Here is a 22,078-nt window from a genome sequence, read left to right as displayed (position 1 = left end):
AGCATTAGGCAATCCCTGCCATTGCCGGATACCGAAGACTGCTGTATGAGGGTCAAATGAAAACTCAGGAAGATAGAAAACAGACAGGTGAAGCACTACTGTGTGTAGTAGAGTACATGTGATTAAGACTCAATAATTGGAATAACACATTTGGTGGTTGCTCAGTCACAACAGGATTTGATTGATTGTAGGAAATATCCCCCACCCACTCAGGTCTCTGGTCTTCTTGGGATACATAGTTACATTGCTACATAGTTAGCTTGGTTGAAAAAAGACATTCATCCATCAAGTCCAACAAGAAAAAAATGCTACTTCAATACGCAGGTTGTGGTAGGTGAGGGACTGGGGAAGGGTTATTAACAATGACTGTAAGAGTATTGCACTGTCCATGGCAGTTTAACTCAGGGTTCTATTTTGTTTTCAAGTTTTTACTCAATTAGTCCTTTTTTAAAAACAAAGGGAATAGTTTCCGTGAGTACAGAGAGAATCTATCATTATATAACTTTGGATTATTCTAAAACAAACAGTTTATAATTGTAAAGATTGTACTGAGTAACGACCATCGTCGGTCAAACTCTTTTCAAGTTTCATTTTCAAAAACTGTCTTGTTTTGTATTATGTTTCCTCACAGTGGCCCCCCAGGAGAAGACAGAGGTGACATTAACCCCTTATGGATCAGACCGAGTGATGTGTTCTCTGAGCCTGATGAGCTTTTATCCTCAGGACATTGAGTTTAGATGGATATACGAAGACAAGGAAACTTTACCATCAAAGAAGAAGATTATTCAGGTGGATGATGAGAAGGTGTTTGATGCTATCAGTGAGTGTATAGTCCCCTGGAGATACATCCACTCCTCCCTGTGTGTGACCTGGTCACATGTCTCCCTGCAGAAGGTGGGATCCAGAGCCCTGACCACAGCAGGTAATGTTTTATCATTGTATCACCATGCAGTGTGCTCTATATACAATAACAACAATCACACCTAACATGTACAGGGACGTCCCACTATTGTTGACTTAGTTTGGCTGTATGTATGGCAAAGACTAATGCAAACATTATTTCAGCGTGCTTACAGGCCAGTTTTACACTGGCTTTTTGTGTTATGGAGTAATGAGATGCTCCTGCCACATCGCACCGTAAAAAATGTCAGTCATAAGACCCTGCGGTAGAGTGCGCCGACGGTTAAATACATAGACTCACCCCCACTCAGTGACGCACTTCCTGCTGGACAGGAAGTACGTCATGGGGAATCCCTTTGTTCTGTGCATGCACGCCACACCATTAAGTTTACACTGCATCGCCGTAGACTTGCATTACAGCAGTGTCCATGTGTTAAGCACGGTGCCTGCGGTAACAGGCTGCAGCTCTTATGTCGGATTGGATGCTTCCAGTGCACCGCATTAAGAGAGCAAGGCTCCATACACTTGCATTGCTTTTGCGGCACCTTGGGGTATAAAGTGTAAAAGGGGCCACAGTGTTTTATTTGCCTATAAAGCAAAGTGACTTCACAGTTTTTCTAACAGAAACTGAGAATTAGTCTGCTGGCAGTCACTAAGTTAGTCTAAATGTAAAAAATAACTATCACAGGCTCCAGCCTTGTCCAGTTACTTCTAAAGTCGGTTGGAAGTATTTGGACATCAGTAGAACATTTCGGGCCTGCTAGTCCTTCTTCAGGAGCACTCAATATTGATGCATGTCTGGGTAACCAGTTGATTGACCTCTGGCAGTATGGGGGCACAGTGGCTCCTACTATTATTATTATAGTATTTATAAAGCGCCAACATATTACGAAGCGCTGGACAATAAATAGGGATACATACAATGTAAACAAGGGGTGTCAGACAGATGGTAGCACACGGTTACTCAATGTACCAGAAGGATGTACATGCAATCCAGTTGCTTGATCATGAGATTTTACAGAGACCCAGCAATTCAAGTCTGAGGAGACCCTGCCAAAGGCTTACAATCTACGGGAGAGGGGACGGACACATTAGGTAGGACACAGAGTCCAAACAGAAAGTGATCCATGAGAGCAGAATCATTCCAATTAGTTGAAACGGCTCAACGCCTAAATTCTGTGGCATACTCCTCTACTGTTTGGTGACCTTGTCACAAGTTCCTTAACTTTTGAACTGCAGTAGAGGTAACATCAGGATCAGAGTACAAGACAGACATTGCTTTAAACAAGTTGTCCACTGAAGTTAAGGCTTCATGCTCAGGGGGTAGGCGGTAATCCCAGGATTGTGGATCTCCTTGCAATAGAGATATGACAAATGACACTTTTAGAGATTCTGAACCAGAGAAATGAGAACGCACTTTGAAGTATGTTAGACAGTTATTCATTAAATTGCTGAACTGCGATCTGGTGCCAGAGAATTTTTCTGGAATAGGCATTTTGGGATCCTTAATTTCCCGAGGAGTTAAAGGAAGTACAGAACGTCCATCAGAATGAACAGGAATTCCAGCATGAGACATGGCATTGGCCAATTAAATTTGTTGTGCAGATACCTGTTCCAAGAGCAGATTCACACTTCCTGTGAGGAGCAATATTTGTTGTCTTAGATCCTCCATGATGGAGACCCCCGTTAGTCTCCTCGGTTTAGGGGATATCTGGCCTGTGATACTGTCAGGCTTGTCTAGCTACTTGCTATAGGTCAGACAGTATGCTCATATGACTGACCTATAGCTCAGTCCTAACACCTGCCTAAACTCCTGCCTAGTAACAAACTACACAGCCCTGCAGGTAGATGTAGCATACAACCTTGCAAATACAGTGGTGTGAAAAACTATTTGCCCCCTTCCTGATTTCTTATTCTTTTGCATGTTTGTCACACTTAAATGTTTCTGCTCATCAAAAACCGTTAACTATTAGTCAAAGATAACATCATTGAACACAAAATGCAGTTTTAAATGATGGTTTTTATTATTTAGTGAGAAAAAAAAACTCCAAATCTACATGGCCCTGTGTGAAAAAGTGATTGCCCCCCTTGTTAAAAAATAACTTAACTGTGGTTTATCACACCTGAGTTCAATTTCTGTAGTCACCCCCAGGCCTGATTACTGCCACACCTGTTTCAATCAAGAAATCACTTAAATAGGAGCCATCTGACGCAGAGAAGTAGACCAAAAGCACCTCAAAAGCTAGACATCATGCCAAGATCCAAAGAAATTCAGGAACAAATGAGAACAAAAGTACTGTAATTGAGATCTATCAGTCTGGTAAAGGTTATAAAGCCATTTCTAAAGCTTTGGGACTCCAGTGAACCACAGTGAGAGCCATTATCCACAAATGGCAAAAACATGGAACAGTGATGAACCTTCCCAGGAGTGGCCGGCCGACCAATATTACCCCAAGAGCGCAGAGAAAACTCATCCGAGAGGCCACAAAAGACCCCAGGACAACATCTAAAGAACTGCAGGCCTCACTTGCCTCAATTAAGGTCAGTGTTCACGACTTCACCATAAGAAAGAGACTGGGCAAAATGGACTGCATGGCTGATATCCAAGGCGCAAACCACTTTTAAGCAAAAAGAACATTAAGGCTCGTCTCAATTTTGCTAAAAAAAACATCTCAATGATTGCCAAGACTTTGGGGAAAATACCTTGTGGACCGACGAGACAAAAGTTGAACTTTTTGGAAGGTGCGTGTCCCGTTACATCTGGCGTAGAAGTAACACAGCATTTCAGCAAAAGGACATCATACCAACAGTAAAATATGGTGGTGGTAGTGTGATGGTCTGGGGTTGTTTTGCTGCTTCAGGACCTGGAAGGCTTGCTGTGATAGATGGAACCATGAATTCTACTGTCTACCAAAAAATCCTGAAGGAGAATGTCCGGCCATCTGTTTGTCAACTCAAGCTGAAGCGATCTTGGGTGCTGCAGCAGGACAATGACTCAAAACACACCAGCAAATCCACCTCTGAATGGCTGAAGAAAAACAAAATGAAGACTTTGGAGTGGCCTAGTCAAAGTCCTGACCTGAATCCTATTGAGATGTTGTGGCATGACCTTAAAAAGGGGGTTCATGCTAGAAAACCCTCAAATAAAGAAGAATTACAACAATTCTGCAAAGATGAGTGGGCCAAAATTCCTCCAGAGCGCTGTAAAAGACTCGTTGCAAATTATCGCAAACGCTTGATTGCAGTTATTGCTGCTACGGGTGGCCCAACCAGTTATTAGGTTTAGGGGGCAATTTCTTTTTCACACAGGGCCATGTAGGTTTTGAGTTTTTTTTCTCACTAAATAATAAAAACCCTCATTTAAAACTGCATTTTGTGTTAAATTTATGTTATCTTTGACTAATAGTTAACGTTTTTTGATGAGCAGAAACATTTAAGTGTGACAAACATGCAAAAGAATAAGAAATCAGGAAGGGGGCAAATAGTTTTTCACACCACTGTAGCAATCACCAAACACAGCAAGGTATAGCAAACACAGTACACTTGAATAGTCACCTGAGGCTTATGGCAATCTGGCAATCCAGACGAAAGTAGAATCACGATACAGAGGCGTAGTCAAAACAGGCCGGGATCCGGGCAGGCAGAGTTCTTGCAAGGTCCTTTAACAATCCGAGGTTGGCAACAGGAAATGCAGTCAGATGCGAGGTCGATAACAGGTGATCAGAAGAAGCGTAGTCAGGTGCAATCCGGGTCAGCAACGGGTAATCAAATCTACAAGAAGCTTGGTCAAGAGACAGACAATTCTGCAGCAAGACAAGGCACTTGGTGTGAGAGCAATCTCAACTACAAGCCCAGCATAGGCTACCATGGGCACAGACCAGAGCACTCATCTGATTCAAATACTAGCCCTGACCAATTGGAGCTCGGCGTGTCAGCTGATCAACTAACACGCAGGGAGACACGTGGTTACTGTTGCGTAGACGGAGCGCAAACTGAGACGCATCCTCCGCCTGCCGCCCTGCATGCCTGTGAGTCAGCGGCAGGGACGGCAACTAACTGAGTCAGCGGCAGGGCCGTCGGCGGCGGCCTTGCCTAGACCTTACAGACCCATTCCAAGATTCTAAACATACTGTAAGATGCTCACTCCCTCATTCCTGCCGGCAGTAACAAATCCATGACCCTGTAGTCCACATACCAAGGGGGCAGATCATACAAATCCCACTTGAAGCTGCACTTCCCTACTAGAGAGTGACAGTGATGACAGGAAGGCAGTGCTTGTGTCACTGCAGCCATTAAATGGCCTTTTTTCAACATCCTATGGCTTTAGTTTAAACATTTACATAGTAGGTTTAATTGTCTCCGCTCAGTGGCTGTCTATAAAGATTCTCAGAGCTAAAAGAAATGAACTAGTGACCTTTTTTTAATCTATCCCCTGCCCCCAGAAGTTGTTCTCTGCAGAAACATTTTTGTATGGCTGTAATTCCTTATCAGTGAGGATTACGCTATTATCCAACAAGCGTATGACATGAGAGAAACTGTTGCTTGTATCCCTGAAGAAAAGAAAAGTGTACATACACCTGTTTATCTCATCTTGTCACATGTCACCTCAGGTACACTTTAAACTTTGTGTTACTTGAATGGAATCCTGAAGTAGGGCTTTAAAGGAGGACGCAAAAAAACTCCAAAAACTGAAAAAAACCCTTACAATCCTGAAATGATGTTTTGCAGATTTTTTTGCCCGACCAGTAGTAGAGATGCTGCAGCTACAGCCAGTATTGGTTAATGAGAAGACACAAGTGCGCTGTACAATGTCACACTTCTATCCTGATCAGCTGACAGTCAGTTGGCTTAAGAGAGAAATGGGGAAGCAAGAAATGACTCCTATAGGAAACACTGGAAGATTCAGGATTATAGACAGCAGATCTGAGCTCCAGACAGACAAAACATTTACCCATAATGCAATTCTGGAGATCACCCCGTCAGTGGAGGATGAGGGGTCAGAGGTCATCTGCAGGGTGGACCATCCCAGTCTGCTGGAGCCAATAGAGAGGACAACAGGCCCCCTACAGGTGATGGGTGAGTCCTCTGCTGTACATTATAGTTACTGTACATGGATTACTGATTACAGTATCTCATACACCATTCTTGTATTTGTATTTACACCTACATTCTACTCTATAATACACTAATGCTATGTTAATGAATAGTGATGATCATAACGTGATAAGTTTGCTAACGCGGCACACTTAAAAATGCTTTTGATGAGGCTTGCTATATATTAGTATAGGAAGTGACGGCGGGGGTCGGTGACGGCGTGTGCGTGGATGTGCAGCAGGAATCTTGAATTGACATCAGGAGGATATTGGTGTGGGATCATTTCTGAGGATATTGGTATGGGATCAATAATTAAAGGTAAGTATTCATGGGTAATTAACCTCTTGAGGACCAGTGGTTTATACCTCCCTAGTGATCAGGCGATTTTTTACAATTCAGCACTTCGCAGCTTTAACAGTTTATTACTCGGCCGTACAACTTTGCACCCAAGTGAATCTTACCTCCTTTTCTTTTCACCAACAGAGCTTTCTGTTGGTGGTATCTGATTGCTGCTGCCATTTTCATTGTTTTTATTAATCAAAAAAGATAATTTTTTCCCCACTCCCCCGTAAATTAGCCCTAGATCGGGATACATACACTACATAATACATACATAGGCATATGCCTATGATAGGGATTAGATTGTGAGCCACTCCTGGGGACAGTTAAGTGACAAGGCTGTCCTTTGTACAGCGCTATGCTAGATCGCAGCGCTGTATACGTTTTTACCTTTTTTGGTATGAAAAGCAGCCTGCCAGCTCCGAACGCCCGATCGCGGCTGGCAAGCTGATAACGAATCCCCGCTCTGTTTACCCATAGGGAACGCGGGTGTTTCCTGCTAATTCCGCCCACTGCACTTTGACGCCAATTGGCATTATGTGGTACCCAGAGAGCCACCATCCCACAGCCCGTCAGAGTTAGGCGGTCGGGAGCTGGAACAGTACGGGTTTCAGCAACACATCAGTGTTACAGACTAAAACACTTTGCTGAAAAGAGGACAGAAGGACATTAATGTGCTTAGGCCCAAAAGGACTTTTTTCATTGTAACATTTCAGTTGTCTATGGAAGAACCGTCTTTGATGGACCTTCTTCTGGGCTTAAGTGTTGTTGGGGTGTTAACACTTTGCACACGTTATTCTGCTTACTGCAGTTTATTGAAGATATGCCTGCTGTCTAGAGATGGCTCGAACATCAGATTTTGGGTTTGCGGAGCGCGAACGCGAACTTCTGCAAAAGTTCGCAAACCAGCAAACTCGGCGAACCGCAATAGACTTCAATGGGCAGGCGAGCTTGAAAAACTACAAACACTGTTTCTGGCCACAAAAGTGATGGAAAAGATGTTTCAAGGGGTCTAACATCTTAAGGGGGTCAGTGACTGCAGGAGAAATTTTTTTTTTTTCAAAAAGACCTTTTAGATTTTGAGAAAATCAATTTTAAAGATCTTGTACTGAGTGTGAAATGTTTCAACCACCACCGACTTTAACGGTTAATAGCAAAGCCCCCTTAAATGCCAGAAACACCAAACTTGCATGGGAAGGTTAAGAAGAACAGTGGGAACAATAAGAAAAATGTTTTTTCAAAAAGACCTTATACTTTTTGAGAAAATCGATTTTAAAATTTCAAAGGAAAATGCGTAAATGAGTTCTTAGCCTCTTGAGGACTGCAGGGCTAAACCCCCCTAGTGACCAGGCCATTTTTAGTCAAATTGGCCACTGCAGCTTTAAGGCCAAGCTGCAGGGCCGCACAACATAGCACACAAGTGAGCCCCCCTCCTTTTCTCCCCACCAACAGAGCACTTTGTTGGTGGGGTCTGATCGCTCCCCCCATGTTTATTTTTTTTTTTACAAATATTTTTGTTTGTTGTTTTAAAAAAAAAAAAGCCTGTGTCTTTAATTCCCTTCCCTCCCTCCCTCCCCCCAGCCAGCCAATCATAGCGATCAGCTCTCATAGGCTTCACCCTATGAGAGCCGATCGCTCTCTTGTCCCCCAGGGGGACAGCCGTGTCACACGGCTGTCCCCAGTGCATCGCTGCTGCTGATCGCAGCGCTGCACCATGTAAATAGACGGCGATCACGCCGTCTAACAGTCTCCCGAGCGGCAATAGCCGCTCGGAGACTGAAGGCGGGGCGAAGCTCCGCCCCCCAAGCAGGAGATGCAAAACAGAGCCCCAGGACTTTACACCAATCGGTGTTAGCCGGTCCTGGGGCTGCCGCCGCGGCCAACGCCCATTGGTGTGACGCGGTTGGCAAGAGGTTAGAGAAACAATTCCCACCGACTTTAGCAGTTAATAGCAAAGGCCCCTTACATCCTAGCAACACCAAATTTACAGGATATGTTAAAAAGATAGCAGGAAACAATATTTAAAATTTTTTTTAAAAAAATGCATGTGCTGAGTGTGGGAAACCTAAAAAAAAAATGATGTGGGGTCCTTCCTCCCAAGCCTCTTTAGCCCCTTGTCACCTATGCAGGCTGGGATAGCCAGAATGCGGAGCCCCGGCCGACTGGGGCTTCGCACCCTGAGCTATACCAGCCCCCATGGTCCATGGTATGGGGGGGCTCCGGGGGAGTGGGGCAGCCAAGCCTTCCCCTCTCCCCCTAAGCCCTTGTCCAACCCATGGACAAGGGGCTCTTTCCCACCTCCGGTGCCCCAGGAGGAGGTAGGGGCGACTTCTCCATGGGGGGGTTCATGGTGGCATCTGGGAGTCCCCTTTAAGAAGGGGACCCCAGATGCTCACCCCCGTCCCAGGAGAAAGGAGTATAGGGGTACAAAGTACCCCGTACCCATTTTCCACAGAGGGTTAAATAAAAAAAAAAACACAACTATGAGCAAAGTCCTTTAATGTTCTTAATTAACCAGAAATAGTTACCAGTACCTTTAAAAAATGTTCCCATGCCAATATCCTCGGAAATGTCCCATGCCAATATCCTCGGAAAAGGTCCCACGCCAATATCCTCTAATCTTGTGATCTTCTTAAGTTGATTGAAGATCTCCGCCGGCCGCCGCCACACGCTTCGCCCCCGTCGCAGCTCTCAGCTATACTAAGTATAGCTGAGAGCAAAAAGCATCTTTAAATTCCCCTCCCAGGCTCCCCATTTTTTCCTATTGTTCCCACTGTTCTTCTTACCATGCCCATGCAAATTTGGTGCTTCTGGCATTTAAGGGGGCTTGGCTATTAACCGCTAAAGTCGGCGTCGGTTGAAATATTTCCCACACTCAGTACGAGATCTTTAAAATTGATTTTCTCAAAATCTATAAGGTCTTTTTGAAAATGTTTTTTTCCTCTTGTAGTCACTGTCCTCCTCTACATACCGTGCAAATTTGGTGTTTCTACTATGTAAGGGGGCTTTGCTATTAACCGGTAAAGTCGGCAGGCATTTAATTTTCCCACGGTCAGAAGGAGAATTTTAAAATCGACTTTCTCAAAAACTATAAGGTCTTTTTGAATTTGTTTTTCCTTTTATACCCACAGTCTCTATTTACATACCCTGCAAATCTGGTGTCTGCGCCATTAAAGTCTATGGCAAAAAAATGCGAACGTAAACTTTTTTGAAAAAAAAATAGCATTTCGCTGCGAACGCGAACCGCTGAGATTTGCGCAAACATGTTCCGTTCAGGCCATCTCTACTTCTGTCATCTTCCAGTGCCTTTTAGAGACATTAACCTCCCTGGTGGTATGATTATCTCTGGATTTTAGGGTCTAAAAGCGGTGCAATTTTTTCACAAGCTTTTAGACCCTAAAAACAGGAAAATGATCATACCACAGTGAGATCTGCGACTGCCCCTGCATTTACCTCCCTGGGATCCAGCTCTGTGATTCTCCCTCTGTCCTCCGGGTGGCGCTGTACCCCTATAGTGAGATTGTTGCCAGATCGTTACCGCTCCTGGTTTCTTTTTTAACACCAAGGAGCTTAATTAATTGTCCCCATTTTACCTACACAGTATGAACTGTTCAGTCCCAATAGACATTAATTATGACTACTTGTAAAATAAGCAGTGTTTTGTCTCTATATAAACTGCCATGACATAATGTATTTCACAAATTTATGCTTGTATGCTACAGTAATACCCGCAGCCCAGCAGTCCATAGAACTCACCATTAATAGCTCAGGAGATGTGGAGGCATCATTCAGTCTTTCCAGCTTTTACCCTGAAGATATACAGATCAGCTGGGCCTGTGGGCCAACGCAGGAGAAGAAGCCATCAGTGGAGGAAGTCAGGGAGAATCCAGATGGCACATTTGCTGCTTCTTCTCAGTGTACAATTCCTGGACGTCTCTTTGAGGACCCACAATTTACAGTCAGAGTGAGCTGGAATCACGTATCTATGGAAAATCCAGAACACAGACAGATGTCTGTACGAGATCCAGGTAAGGAAGCACTTTATTACACATACAGGCCACAATGCACTAGGCTTTCCTCATGAGTTTTCTCACATTTACCCTGATTCACTAACCTGCACTAAGATCGCTGTGTGCAGGTAACGCACAGCAGTTTTACTGTTGCTAATGCTGACAGTGTATCACACGTTAATAATCAGTGCAACCTGTCTTACCTAAATAATGTGAGCATTAGAAGGGTAATGAGCATTGTAGCACACGATACCCTAGCAGCGCTCGTGTTCCTTAGGTAATGCAGGTAAGGTAAGTAATGGCCCCTTCTTTGGCATGTACCATATGTCCCCAGTGCTGACTTGATAATGACACATCAAATTAAATTAAATCATATTTACTTACATGGAGCTTCTTCCAGCACCTAGAAGCCTATGTGTCCCTCACAGCAGCTCCGTTCTCAGGCAGTCTCCCGGAGTCTCCTCTGTAGCAGCCGCCGACCCGGCCAGGTCTGTGGCCTCTGCGCATGCATGAGCACGCAGCTGTGGCGCTCGTAGTCATGCTCCCATAGCCAGGAGCGTTCTGCGCAGGCGCAGCAGTACTGTCACGGTTAGCCAAGCTTTGCGCAGCAGATACTCCCAATAACGTGCAGGAAACCCGTATAGATATATGGTGCATATTATTTACAGTGAAAATAAATAGGACATCCAATCCAAACAGGTATGATTACAGTCCAATACAGGATTATTGAACAGTTCAATTATTGCAGACAAGACATCCAGGAATGGATATGCTGGTAGGATGACCAACACAAGATTCAGAATGTGGTATGGAAACAGAGGTGCCAAAAGGATAAAAGTATCTAAAACTTGTAAAATTAAGGAGGCAGTGGTGGACTTATCTCCTGCAAGCAGATACAAAATAATGCCGAAGTATTTTCAAATAAAGCAATTTATTACACACTCCAGAGAACAATACAACGCTTATAACGGGAGTGACCCCCTTCCTCAGGCAATAGGCTGGAGTATATACGATGCAGATCTGATACTAAGCCAAGTGCCTCTGTCAGGACAAGATTCAGAATACTTGTAATACAGATAAACACAGGATAGTCCAGATTCAGGACTTGACATAAGTCAGAGAATTCATACAACAGAATATGCAGAGATCAGATTCTAAGCAAGGCAGGGCAGCCAGGATTAGATAGTAGAGGTTTGTGTATTAAGCATAGGTGGGGGTAGGTTAGTGTCAAGCATGAAAAAATGGAAGGTTAGTGTTAGGCATAGAAAATTTGATTATCAATTGTGCTCCCCCTATCCTCACCCACTTCCCTAACACCTAGGCCTGCTGCACTTCTCTTATAACGCTACATGCACGTTCCACAATAAGTCACAGTTTTTTAGAGTGCGCTACCCATATACACACAAAGCGTGTCAGTGCTGAGGTCTCTAAAAGTTTTTACTGGACTGGTCCTCAGTCACATCCACATTGATTCTGCACAATCTCAAATTTGTCTACCAAAATGACCATCTGGTTATCCCGGTCCTCAGAGAGCAGAGGTTGAGAAAAAAGAAGAAAGCACAAAAAAATAGATCATAGTACAGTCTGCTATATTATCTTCACGGGAAGACTACCACCCTATGGGGGCCAGTGACTTGTAGTACTACTACGGGATCACCTCTGTCACCTTGTGTAGTGACCAATAACTGGCACGCTCATCTTGCTGGCTGCAAGGCTGCCCCGCCTCACAGACAGCAACTGCGTTTAAAAGCAAAGTCTGTATTCTCCTCCAGTCATCTTCATACATCCATATCTCAAAGAAAGGGAATTAAAAGATCATAGTGCAGTTAAACCTCACACAGCCAGGTCACCCACCGTATAGAACACACGTTTTCCTGCTCACCCTCTGAGATCGCTGCCCACCCTTACAGATAGCTGTCCTGGCTTCAACGTGTATCCTTGACTCTAGACTGCTCCCAGCCTTCAGCCTATTGCATATCCTGGCACAGACTCAGGTATATATCTAAGACTAAAATGTCTCTAATAGTGTAAAACCAATCATTTATTGGATAAGATCAAGAGATATACTCACAAACCTATGATAAAATTGTGCATATCAAGTTAAAAAGCCAGGGGACGACACCGCCTGCTGCTGCTGGTTACTTCCTTCCCCTTGCTCCGCCCTACGTGTTACATCTTACGACTCATCAGGGGCCATGTGTGACTTAGTATTAGGCATAGGTAGGGGAGGTTAGTGTTAGGCATAGGTTGGGGAATGGTAGTTTTAGGTGTAGGTAGGGGAGGTTAGTGTTAGGTGTAGGTAAGGGGAATGGCTGTTTTAGGCATAGGTTGGGGGGGGGGGGGTTAGTGTTAGGCATAGGTAGGGGGAATGGGCAGAGCCAAAGCAAGGAACCGAGCAAATGGGGCGTAGCATTAGCAGTGCACCGCTAGCAGCTGAGTCACCACCAGTAGCCAGATAAGGCTATGGACATACATCTCTCGACTTGGCGGCCAATCGACCATCCGATTCGATAATTATTTCTGAATCGGATGTAAATTGGTGCCGCCAAGATCATCCCCGATTGATGATGTGACCAATTTGGGCTGATGCGCCGGACTTGGCCGATTCCAGAGATTTTATGCTGAAATCAATCGGGAATCGGCCTGCTGTGTATGGGCAGCAGACAGATGTCTCTCTAATCAGATTTGATTAGAGAGAGATTTGTCTCTTGGTCGAATCTTCCCATCATCGCTACATGTATGGCCACCTTTAGTTTTAAAGCGTTTTTAATCTTTTTATATTGTGTATGCATGTCTTATCTTTTATGTTGAACAAACGAACCGGCTACAGTATGTTAGACAATCATCTGTTTAAGGTCTTTTTAGTTTATAACGATTAAGCAGAGGGTGGACGGAGAGTGAGATATTCAACAAGGCCAACACACAACAGAGGGGAGATCTCATTGCAAAAGCTGAGATTGTTGCGATCTGACCGACGGCCATGAAACTTTCAACCAAGAGATAAACAGAGGAACACCAAGAGCCCCAATAGTGTAGTATGTATTGACAAAGGGGATAATGACAAAGAGTAATAGTTGTTATACTCACAAGCATGGGTCACCAATAGGCAACCACTGTAAAGGCAGGTGGGGAGATTATCCTGACCCCCCTTAGGAATAACAAGTCGCTCTCTGTAAATAGTAGAAAAGGGTTGCAACCCTCCACCCAGGGTGGATACAATATTATATAGGAGAGAACAGAGGCGCCAAAAGGATAAAAGGGGTTTTAAAGGAGCTTAAAAGCCAAAAATTTGGTAATTAGAGGAGGCAGTGGTGGACTTACCCCCTCCAAGCAGACACAACACGACTGTACATTCAGTCTATTTATTAACGAACTCCAGATAAAACAAAGCAATGCGTTTCACGGGTCAGTGCCCGCCTCCTCAGGCAATAGAAAAAGGAGTTACAGCATCTAGCAAAACAAACAACACTCGGCACCTCTGCACGGGCACTGACCTGTGAAACGCGTTGCTTTGTTTTATCTGGAGTTCGTTAATAAATAGACTGAATGTACAGTCGTGTTGTGTCTGCTTGGAGGGGGTAAGTCCACCACTGCCTCCTCTAATTACCAAATTTTTGGCTTTTAAGCTCATTTAAAACCCCTTTTATCCTTTTGGCGCCTCTGTTCTCTCCTATATAATATTCTTTCAACCAAGAGGAGGAACAGAGAGCTATAGAGCCAAAGGCTATATGAAAGGCAGGGAGATCCTGATAAATTCAGATTGTTATGATTTGGCCATTGGCCAATCAATGTAAGAACAATTCCTCACATGACCGCTGAGGTGGTGAGCGTGTATACCGTGTTTCCCCTAAAGTTAGACCTACCCCGAAAGTAAGGCCTCCCTTATATTTCAAGCGTGCTCCGAGACCTACTCCGAAATTAAGACCTAGCTGGGGGACGCTGTGTGTATGGGGAGGTGTGTGGTCTCTTACCGCAACTCCCTTGTGGCTGCGCCCCCCTCCGTTCCTAGTAATTCCTCCAGTAGCAGTGGCGGCATTGTAATCAATCTGTGAGGGCACCCTTTAACCCTCACGCAAGTACGTAGCGTACCTGCGTGAGGGTTAAAGGGTGCCCTCACAGATTGATTACAATGCCGCCACCGCTACTGGAGGAATTACTAGGAACGGAGGGGGGCGCAGCCACAAGGGAGGTGTGGTAAGAGCCTCTCCATACACACAGCGCCGCCCTACGCCTTTTAGTTTTCACTATTTTCGCGATTGAAATTGCCGCAGCCGCAACTTCGAAAATAGAGAAAACTAAAAGGCGTAGGGCGACGATTTAGGTGTCGTCAGAAAGAGGAGAAAGAGAGCTTTAAAATGGTATCCATCTTTCCATAGTTACATTGTATTACACAGGGCGACTTTTTTCTGCTGAATGGAGCTGCTGACTTTGAGAAAAAGTCGCCCTGTGTAATACAAGTAACTATGGAAAGATGGGTATCATTTTAAAGCTCTCTTTCTCCTCTTTCTGATGGTTTATATATCATTGGAAAGAGGAGAAAGAGAGCTTTAAAATGATATGCATCTTTCCATAGTTTCTGCACTGCTCGGAGTCCCTTTAATGATAATGCATGCTCCTGATTTTGACAATGTTATATGAATGCTTTACAGCTTTCCCATGGCATCCAAATATTAAAGAAATCTCCCCCCTCATCCTACAAGTCCACCGCGAGACCACCGTGGTATGTAAAATCTCCAGCTACTTCCCAGAAGACCTGAAGGTGACTTGGATAGAGAAGAAGGGAGGGCGAGTGAATGAATGCAATAGACAGCGGTACAGAATGCCTCTCATAGAGAATGAGAGAATGGCTGATAACACTTTCACCTGCTCACCCTCCTTATCCTTCACACCAACGTCAGACAAGGAGGAGCTGGAGATCATCTGCAGAGTGGAACACCCCAGCCTGGAGCAGCCAATAGAAAGAAGCACCGGACCTCCCAGGGTAAACGGTGAGTCTGATTTAATGACAATATTATTTTTAGATAAACACAGGTGCCAGTACAGATTTGCTTACCGAGATCAGACAGAGACAAGGCAAAGGAAAAGTTATGCAGTGTTTAGAAATGCATAATTAGGAGGGACAGGGGTTAGACGGGTGTTCTTGGCACCAGCTTCAAGCTGCATAGTGCCTGATCTGGTTACTGCCATAGACCGTAATGTTGTTATGGTTATAGCTAGTGTTGGGCGAACATCTAGATGTTCGGGTTCGGGCCGAACAGGCCGAACATGGCCGCGATGTTCGGGTGTTCGACCCGAACTCCGAACATAATGGAAGTCAATGGGGACCCGAACTTTTGTGGTTTGTAAAGCCTCCTTACATGCTACATACCCCAAATTTACAGGGTATGTGCACCTTGGGAGTGGGTACAAGAGGAAAAAATTTTTTAGCAAAAAGAGCTTATAGTTTTTGAGAAAATCGATTTTAAAGTTTCAAAGGGAAAACTGTCTTTTAAATGCGGGAAATGTCTGTTTTCTTTGCACAGGTAACATGTTTTTTGTCGGCATGCAGTCATAAATGTAATACATATAAGAGGTTCCAGGAAAAGGGACCGGTAACGCTAACCCAGCAGCAGCACACGTGATGGAACAGGAGGAGGCGCAGGAGGAGAAGGCCACGCTTTGTGAGACACAACAACCCAGGCCTTGCATGAGGACAAGAAGCGTGCGGATAGCATGCTTTGTACCGCCATGCAGTCATAAATGTAATAAAGATAAGTGGTTCAATAAACAGGGACCACGCGGCAACGCTAACCCAGCAGCAGCAGACGTGATGGAACAGGAGGAGGCGCAGGAGGAGAAGGCCACGCTTTGTGAGACACAACAACCCAGGCCTTGCATGAGGGCAAGAAGCGTGCGGATAGCATGCTTTGTACCGCCATGCAGTCATAAATGTAATAAAGATAAGTGGTTCAATAAACAGGGACCACGCGGCAACGCTAACCCAGCAGCAGCAGACGTGATGGAACAGGAGGAGGCGCAGGAGGAGAAGGCCACGCTTTGTGAGACACAACAACCCAGGCCTTGCATGAGGGCAAGAAGCGTGCGGATAGCATGCTTTGTACCGCCATGCAGTCATAAATGTAATAAAGATAAGTGGTTCAATAAACAGGGACCACGCGGCAACGCTAACCCAGCAGCAGCAGACGTGATGGAACAGGAGGAGGCGCAGGAGGAGAAGGCCACGCTTTGTGAGACACAACAACCCAGGCCTTGCATGAGGGCAAGAAGCGTGCGGATAGCATGCTTTGTACCGCCATGCAGTCATAAATGTAATAAAGATAAGTGGTTCAATAAACAGGGACCGCGCGGCAACGCTAACCCAGCAGCAGCAGACGTGATGGAACAGGAGCAGGCGCAGGAGGAGAAGGCCACGCTTTGTGAGACACAGCAACCCAGGCCTTGCATGAGGGCAAGAAGTGTGCGGATAGCATGCTTTGTACCGCCATGCAGTCATAAATGTAATAAAGATAAGTGGTTCAATAAACAGGGACCACGCGGCAACGCTAACTCAGCAGCAGCAGATGTGATGGAACAGGAGGAGGCGCAGGAGGAGAAGGCCACGCTTTGTAAGACACAACAACCCAGGCCTTGCATGAGGGCAAGAAGCGTGCGGATATAGCAGCAATGCTTTTTGCCGCCATGCAGTCATAAATGTAATACAGATGAGAGGTTCAATAAACAGGGACCGGAAACGCTACACCATCCCAGATGTTCATTGGTCATGTTACTTGGTTGGGGTCCTGGAGTGTTGCGTAGTCATTTCCAATCCAGGATTGATTCATTTTAATTTGAGTCAGACGGTCTGCATTTTCTGTGGAGAGGCGGATACGCCGATCTGTGACGATGCCTCCGGCAGCACTGAAACAGCGTTCCGACATAACGCTGGCTGCCGGGCAAGCCAGCACCTCTATTGCGTACATTGCCAGTTCGTGCCAGGTGTCTAGCTTCGATACCCAATAGTTGAAGGGTGCAGATGGATTGTTCGACACAGCTACGTCATCTGACATGTAGTCCTTGACCATCTTCTCCAGGCGATCGGTGTTGGAGGTGGATCTGCACGCTTGCTGTTCAGTGGGCTGCTGCTGCATGGGTGTCAGAAAATTTTCCCACTCCAAGGACACTGCCGATACCATTCCCTTTTAGGCACTAGCTGCGGCTTGCGTTGTTTGCTGCCCTCCTGGTCGTCCTGGGTTTGCGGGAGTCAGTCTGTCTGCGTACAACTGGCTAGAGGAGGGGGAGGATGTCAATCTCCTCTCTAAAGTGTCCACAAGGGCCTGCTGGTATTCTTCCATTTTGACCTGTCTGACTCTTTCTTCAAGCAGTTTTGGAACATTGTGTTTGTACCGTGGATCCAGAAGGGTATAAACCCAGTAATTGGTGTTGTCCAGAATGCGCACAATGCGTGGGTCACGTTCAATGCAGTCTAGCATGAATTGAGCCATGTGTGCCAGAGTCCTACCAGAATCCTCATCATCCTCTTGTGAGCGTTGTGATAGTTGTTGTGATGCATCATAGTCGTCACCTTCCTCCTGGTCTGCTTCTGCTGACCATTCGTGTTGAATTGTGGAAGTCCAACGTGCACCGCTCTGGCCCTCGTCAGTGGTGGCATGAAATTCCTGCTCCAACTCCAGCTGTTCCTCCTCCTCTTCTTCGTCATAGCTGCTGGGGCCAGCGTTCCCTGAGGCGGATGGCCTGATGTTGGTACCATCACGCTGATCGTTTTCTCCTTCAGATTCCCCCAGTTGCATCATGACAGCTGTTTCCTTGATTTTCAACATCGACCTCTTCAGTAAACACAGCAGTGGTATGGTAATGCTGACTGAAGAGTTGTCACTGCTCACAAGCAACGTGGATTGCTCAAAATTTTGGAGGACTTGGCAGAGGTCCAACATGTTGGCCCAATCGGATCCACAGAAGCTTGGCAGCTGGCCGGATGCGCCTCGGTACTGCGCCGTCATGTACTGGACCACTGCACTCTTCTGCTCGCAAAAGCGGGCTAGCATGTGCAGCGTAGAATTCCAGCGCGTAGGGACATCACACAGCAAGCGATGGTGGGGGAGATTGAAGCGCTCCTGCATCTTGGCGAGTGCCCCCGAAGCAGTACTGGAATTTCTACAATGTTTGGCCACTCGACGCACCTTCAACAGAAGATCGGCCACGCCTGGGTATGTCCTCAGGAACCGCTGAACTACTAGGTTCATCACGTGCGCCAGGCAAGGGATGTGTGTCAGCTTAGCCAACCTTAAAGCGCGAATGAGATTACTCCCATTATCACACACAACCATGCCCGGTTTCAAGTCCAGCGGTGCCAGCCACAAATCCGTCTGTTCCTTTATTCCCTTCCAAATTTCCTCCCCTGTGTGCTGCTTATCCCCAAGGCAGATCAGCTTCAGCAACGCTTGCTGACGCATGCCAACAGCTGTGCTGCACTGCTTCCACGATCCTACTGCTGCTGGGTTAGCGTTTCCGGATGAGGTACAGCTTTGAGATGCGTTGGAGGAGAAGGAGTCAGAGAGGTACGTGCTGCTGTTGTTATCCAGTGGGAGGGACGGCGGTGCAGCTGTTTGCGGCGTGGGCAACACCCGCGCCGTAGCAGGTGAGGAATCGCTGCCAGGCTCCACAAGGTTCACCCAGTGCGCGGTAAGGGAGATGTATCGACCCTGGCCGAACGCACTCGTCCAAGTGTCAGTGGTGAGGTGAACCTTGCAGGCAACGGCATTCTTCAAGCTTCGGGTTATTTTGCTGACCACGTGCTCATGCAACTCAGGCACTGCAGAGCGCGCAAAGTGGTAGCGGCTGGGAACCACGTAACGTGGGATGGCCACTGACATCATGCCCTTGAAGCTGTTTGTCTCCACCACTCGATATGGCAGCATTTCGCAGGCCAGAAGCTTGGCTATGCTGGCTGTTAATGCCACGGCCCGGGGGTCATTTGCTGGCAATTTCCTCTTGCGCTCAAACATCTCCGACACAGACAACTGAACCGTAGCGCTGCACACGGAAGGGCTGTTGGTTGTTGTGTTTGATGAACACTGGGAGACCTCAAGAGCACTACTCCGGAAAGTGACAGTGTCAGCGTCGTCTGATGTTTGTGAATGTTGTGAACCACGCAATGGCTGGGCTACTGCTGCTGCTGAGGCGGGTCTGGTGGTGAGTCTGGTGAACCCAAGGGAGGCAGTGTTGCTGGTACCCTGTCCTGCCGCGTTTGCCCACAGAGTGGGATGTTTGGATAGCATGTGGCGGCTCATGCTGGTGGTGGAGAGGTTGTTAATACTTTTCCCCCTGCTCAGGCGAGTCTTGCACACCTTGCAAATCGCCATGGTAACATCCTCAGTGCAGTCTTCAAAGAAAGCCCAGACTTTGGAGCACCTGCCTCCTTGCTGGCGATTTCTGTTTCCTCCTCTTTTGCCTCTCACTCTAACTTCCACGCTTGTGGTGCCTGAAATTGCGCGCCGCCTACCTTGTGGCACAAGGCGAACTCGTGCAGCAGTGGGTTCTTCAACAGACTCATCTGTGCTGCTGCTACGACGGCGATGTTCTCGTTCACAAATAAAATCTGGGTCTCTGTCCACATTGTCCATACCCTCCTCTTCCATCTCCTCAAACTCGTCATATGTCATTGTGGGGGGCCGCCGCCGTGGAGTAGAGCTCCCCAGAACAACCTCTGCGCAGCTCACTCCAACGTCGTCTTCCAGATCTTGTCGGCCGACCTCCTGCAATTGCAAACCCTCCTGCCCAACTTGCTCTGGGATTTGGGTTTCCGAGTCCTCCTCGGACTCGCCTTGTATTTCAGTGCGCGGTGCATTTCCCACAGTTAATGGTTGTGAATCCGGGCACAACATTTCTGGCTGTTCCTCCATTGACCTTTCATAGGTGGAAGTTTGTTGGGCTGGGAATAGCTCCTGCGAATACCCCATTGTGTCCTGAGGTAATTCATAGGACTGGTTATCTGGCAGTTGTGTGCGTGGTGTCGCTGCCGGTTGTGTCAGCTTTGTGCCCACTGGCTCCTTGTAACTGGCTGAGGACTCGGACCTCGTGCGTGATGTGCTGGTGCTGCTTAACCCACTGCTGGACGCTTGAGAGGTCATCCAAGTAATTATCTGGTCCTGTTCTTTTGGATTTGTGAGGGTTGTTGTCCTGGACAACATGGGCGGTATTGAGTGGGTTTTCTTGGGTGCTCCCCTGTGGCCTGTACGTGAACCGTCAGGGGAAACACCTCTTCCCTTGCCCCTTCCTCTTTCACCGGATTTCTTCCTCATTTCACTTATCCTTACAGTACACGCTGACTGGCAGCAGTACAGTGGCAGTACAGAAATGCTATACAGTACCACTATTCCCAGCAGCGACACAGAGCACAATGCTATACAGTGGCGGGTGAGCGGTGTACTACTGTTCCCAGGCCCAGCAGACACAGAGTGGAAGTAAACACAATGCTATATAGTCTGGCTGAGCGGTGTTCACAGAGTGGCAGTACACACAATGCTATATAGTCTGGCTAAGCCGTGTACACAGAGTGTCAGAAAACACAATGCTATATATAGCGTGGCTGAGCGAGGTGCACAGTGGCAGTACACACAATGCTATATTAGTCAGGCTAAGCCGTGTACACAGAGTGTCAGTAAACAATGGTATATAGTCTGGCTGAGCGGTGTACACAGAGTGTCAGTAAACAACGGTATATAGTCTGGCTGAGCGGTTTACACAGAGTGGCAGTAAACACAATGCTATATATAGCGTGGCTGAGCGAGGTGCACAGTGGCAGTACACACAATGCTATATAGTCAGGCTAAGCCGTGTACACAGAGTGTCAGAAAACACAATGCTATATATAGCGTGGCTGAGCGAGGTGCACAGTGGCAGTACACACAATGCTTTATAGTCAGGCTGAGCCGTGTACACAGAGTGTCAGTAAACAATGGTATATAGTCTGGCTGAGCGGTGTACACAGAGTGTCAGTAAACAACGGTATATAGTCTGGCTGAGCGGTGTACACAGAGTGGCAGTAAACACAATGCTATATATAGCGTGGCTGAGCGAGGTGCACAGTGGCAGTACACACAATGCTATAGAGCCAGGCTAAGCCGTGTACACAGAGTGTCAGAAAACACAATGCTATATATAGCGTGGCTGAGCGAGGTGCACAGTGGCAGTACACACAATGCTATATTAGTCAGGCTAAGCCGTGTACACAGAGTGTCAGAAAACACAATGCTATATATAGCGTGGCTGAGCGAGGTGCACAGTGGCAGTACACACAATGCTATATATAGCGTGGCTGAGCGAGGTGCACAGTGGCAGTACACACAATGCTATACATAGCGTGGCTGAGCGAGGTGCACAGTGGCAGTACACACAATGCTATATTAGTCAGGCTAAGCCGTGTACACAGAGTGTCAGAAAACACAATGCTATATATATAGCGTGGCTGAGCGAGGTGCACAGTGGCAGTACACACAATGCTATATATAGCGTGGCTGAGCGAGGTGCACAGTGGCAGTACACACAATGCTATATATAGCGTGGCTGAGCGAGGTGCACAGTGGCAGTACACACAATGCTATATATAGCGTGGCTGAGCGAGGTGCACAGTGGCAGTACACACAATGCTATATATAGCGTGGCTGAGCGAGGTGCACAGTGGCAGTACACACAATGCTATATTAGTCAGGCTAAGCCGTGTACACAGAGTGTCAGAA

General features: G+C 46.5%; 1 protein-coding gene across 4 annotated transcripts in view; it reads left to right on the top strand.

The window, feature by feature from the left end:
• The window catches only part of LOC137524116 (uncharacterized), a 91,070-nt gene that overhangs the window by 13,356 nt on the left and 55,636 nt on the right, over nt 1–22,078 (top strand). For 3 of the 4 annotated variants that reach the window (XM_068243629.1, XM_068243627.1, XM_068243630.1), the window contains exons 2-5: nt 632–922; nt 5,629–5,976; nt 10,056–10,361; nt 14,993–15,331. In XM_068243629.1, coding sequence (XP_068099730.1) covers nt 632–922; nt 5,629–5,976; nt 10,056–10,361; nt 14,993–15,331 — 1,284 coding nt within the window. The remainder of the gene's footprint in view (nt 1–631; nt 923–5,628; nt 5,977–10,055; nt 10,362–14,992; nt 15,332–22,078) is intronic. The other variant, XM_068243628.1, reaches the window with a different exon arrangement.

The sequence above is a fragment of the Hyperolius riggenbachi genome, chromosome 7 (assembly GCF_040937935.1).
Source record: "Hyperolius riggenbachi isolate aHypRig1 chromosome 7, aHypRig1.pri, whole genome shotgun sequence".
In the NCBI taxonomy this organism is placed as follows: domain Eukaryota; kingdom Metazoa; phylum Chordata; class Amphibia; order Anura; family Hyperoliidae; genus Hyperolius; species Hyperolius riggenbachi.
The sequence above is the reverse complement of the archived record's forward strand: the minus strand, read 5'-3'. Positions and strand labels throughout refer to the sequence as shown.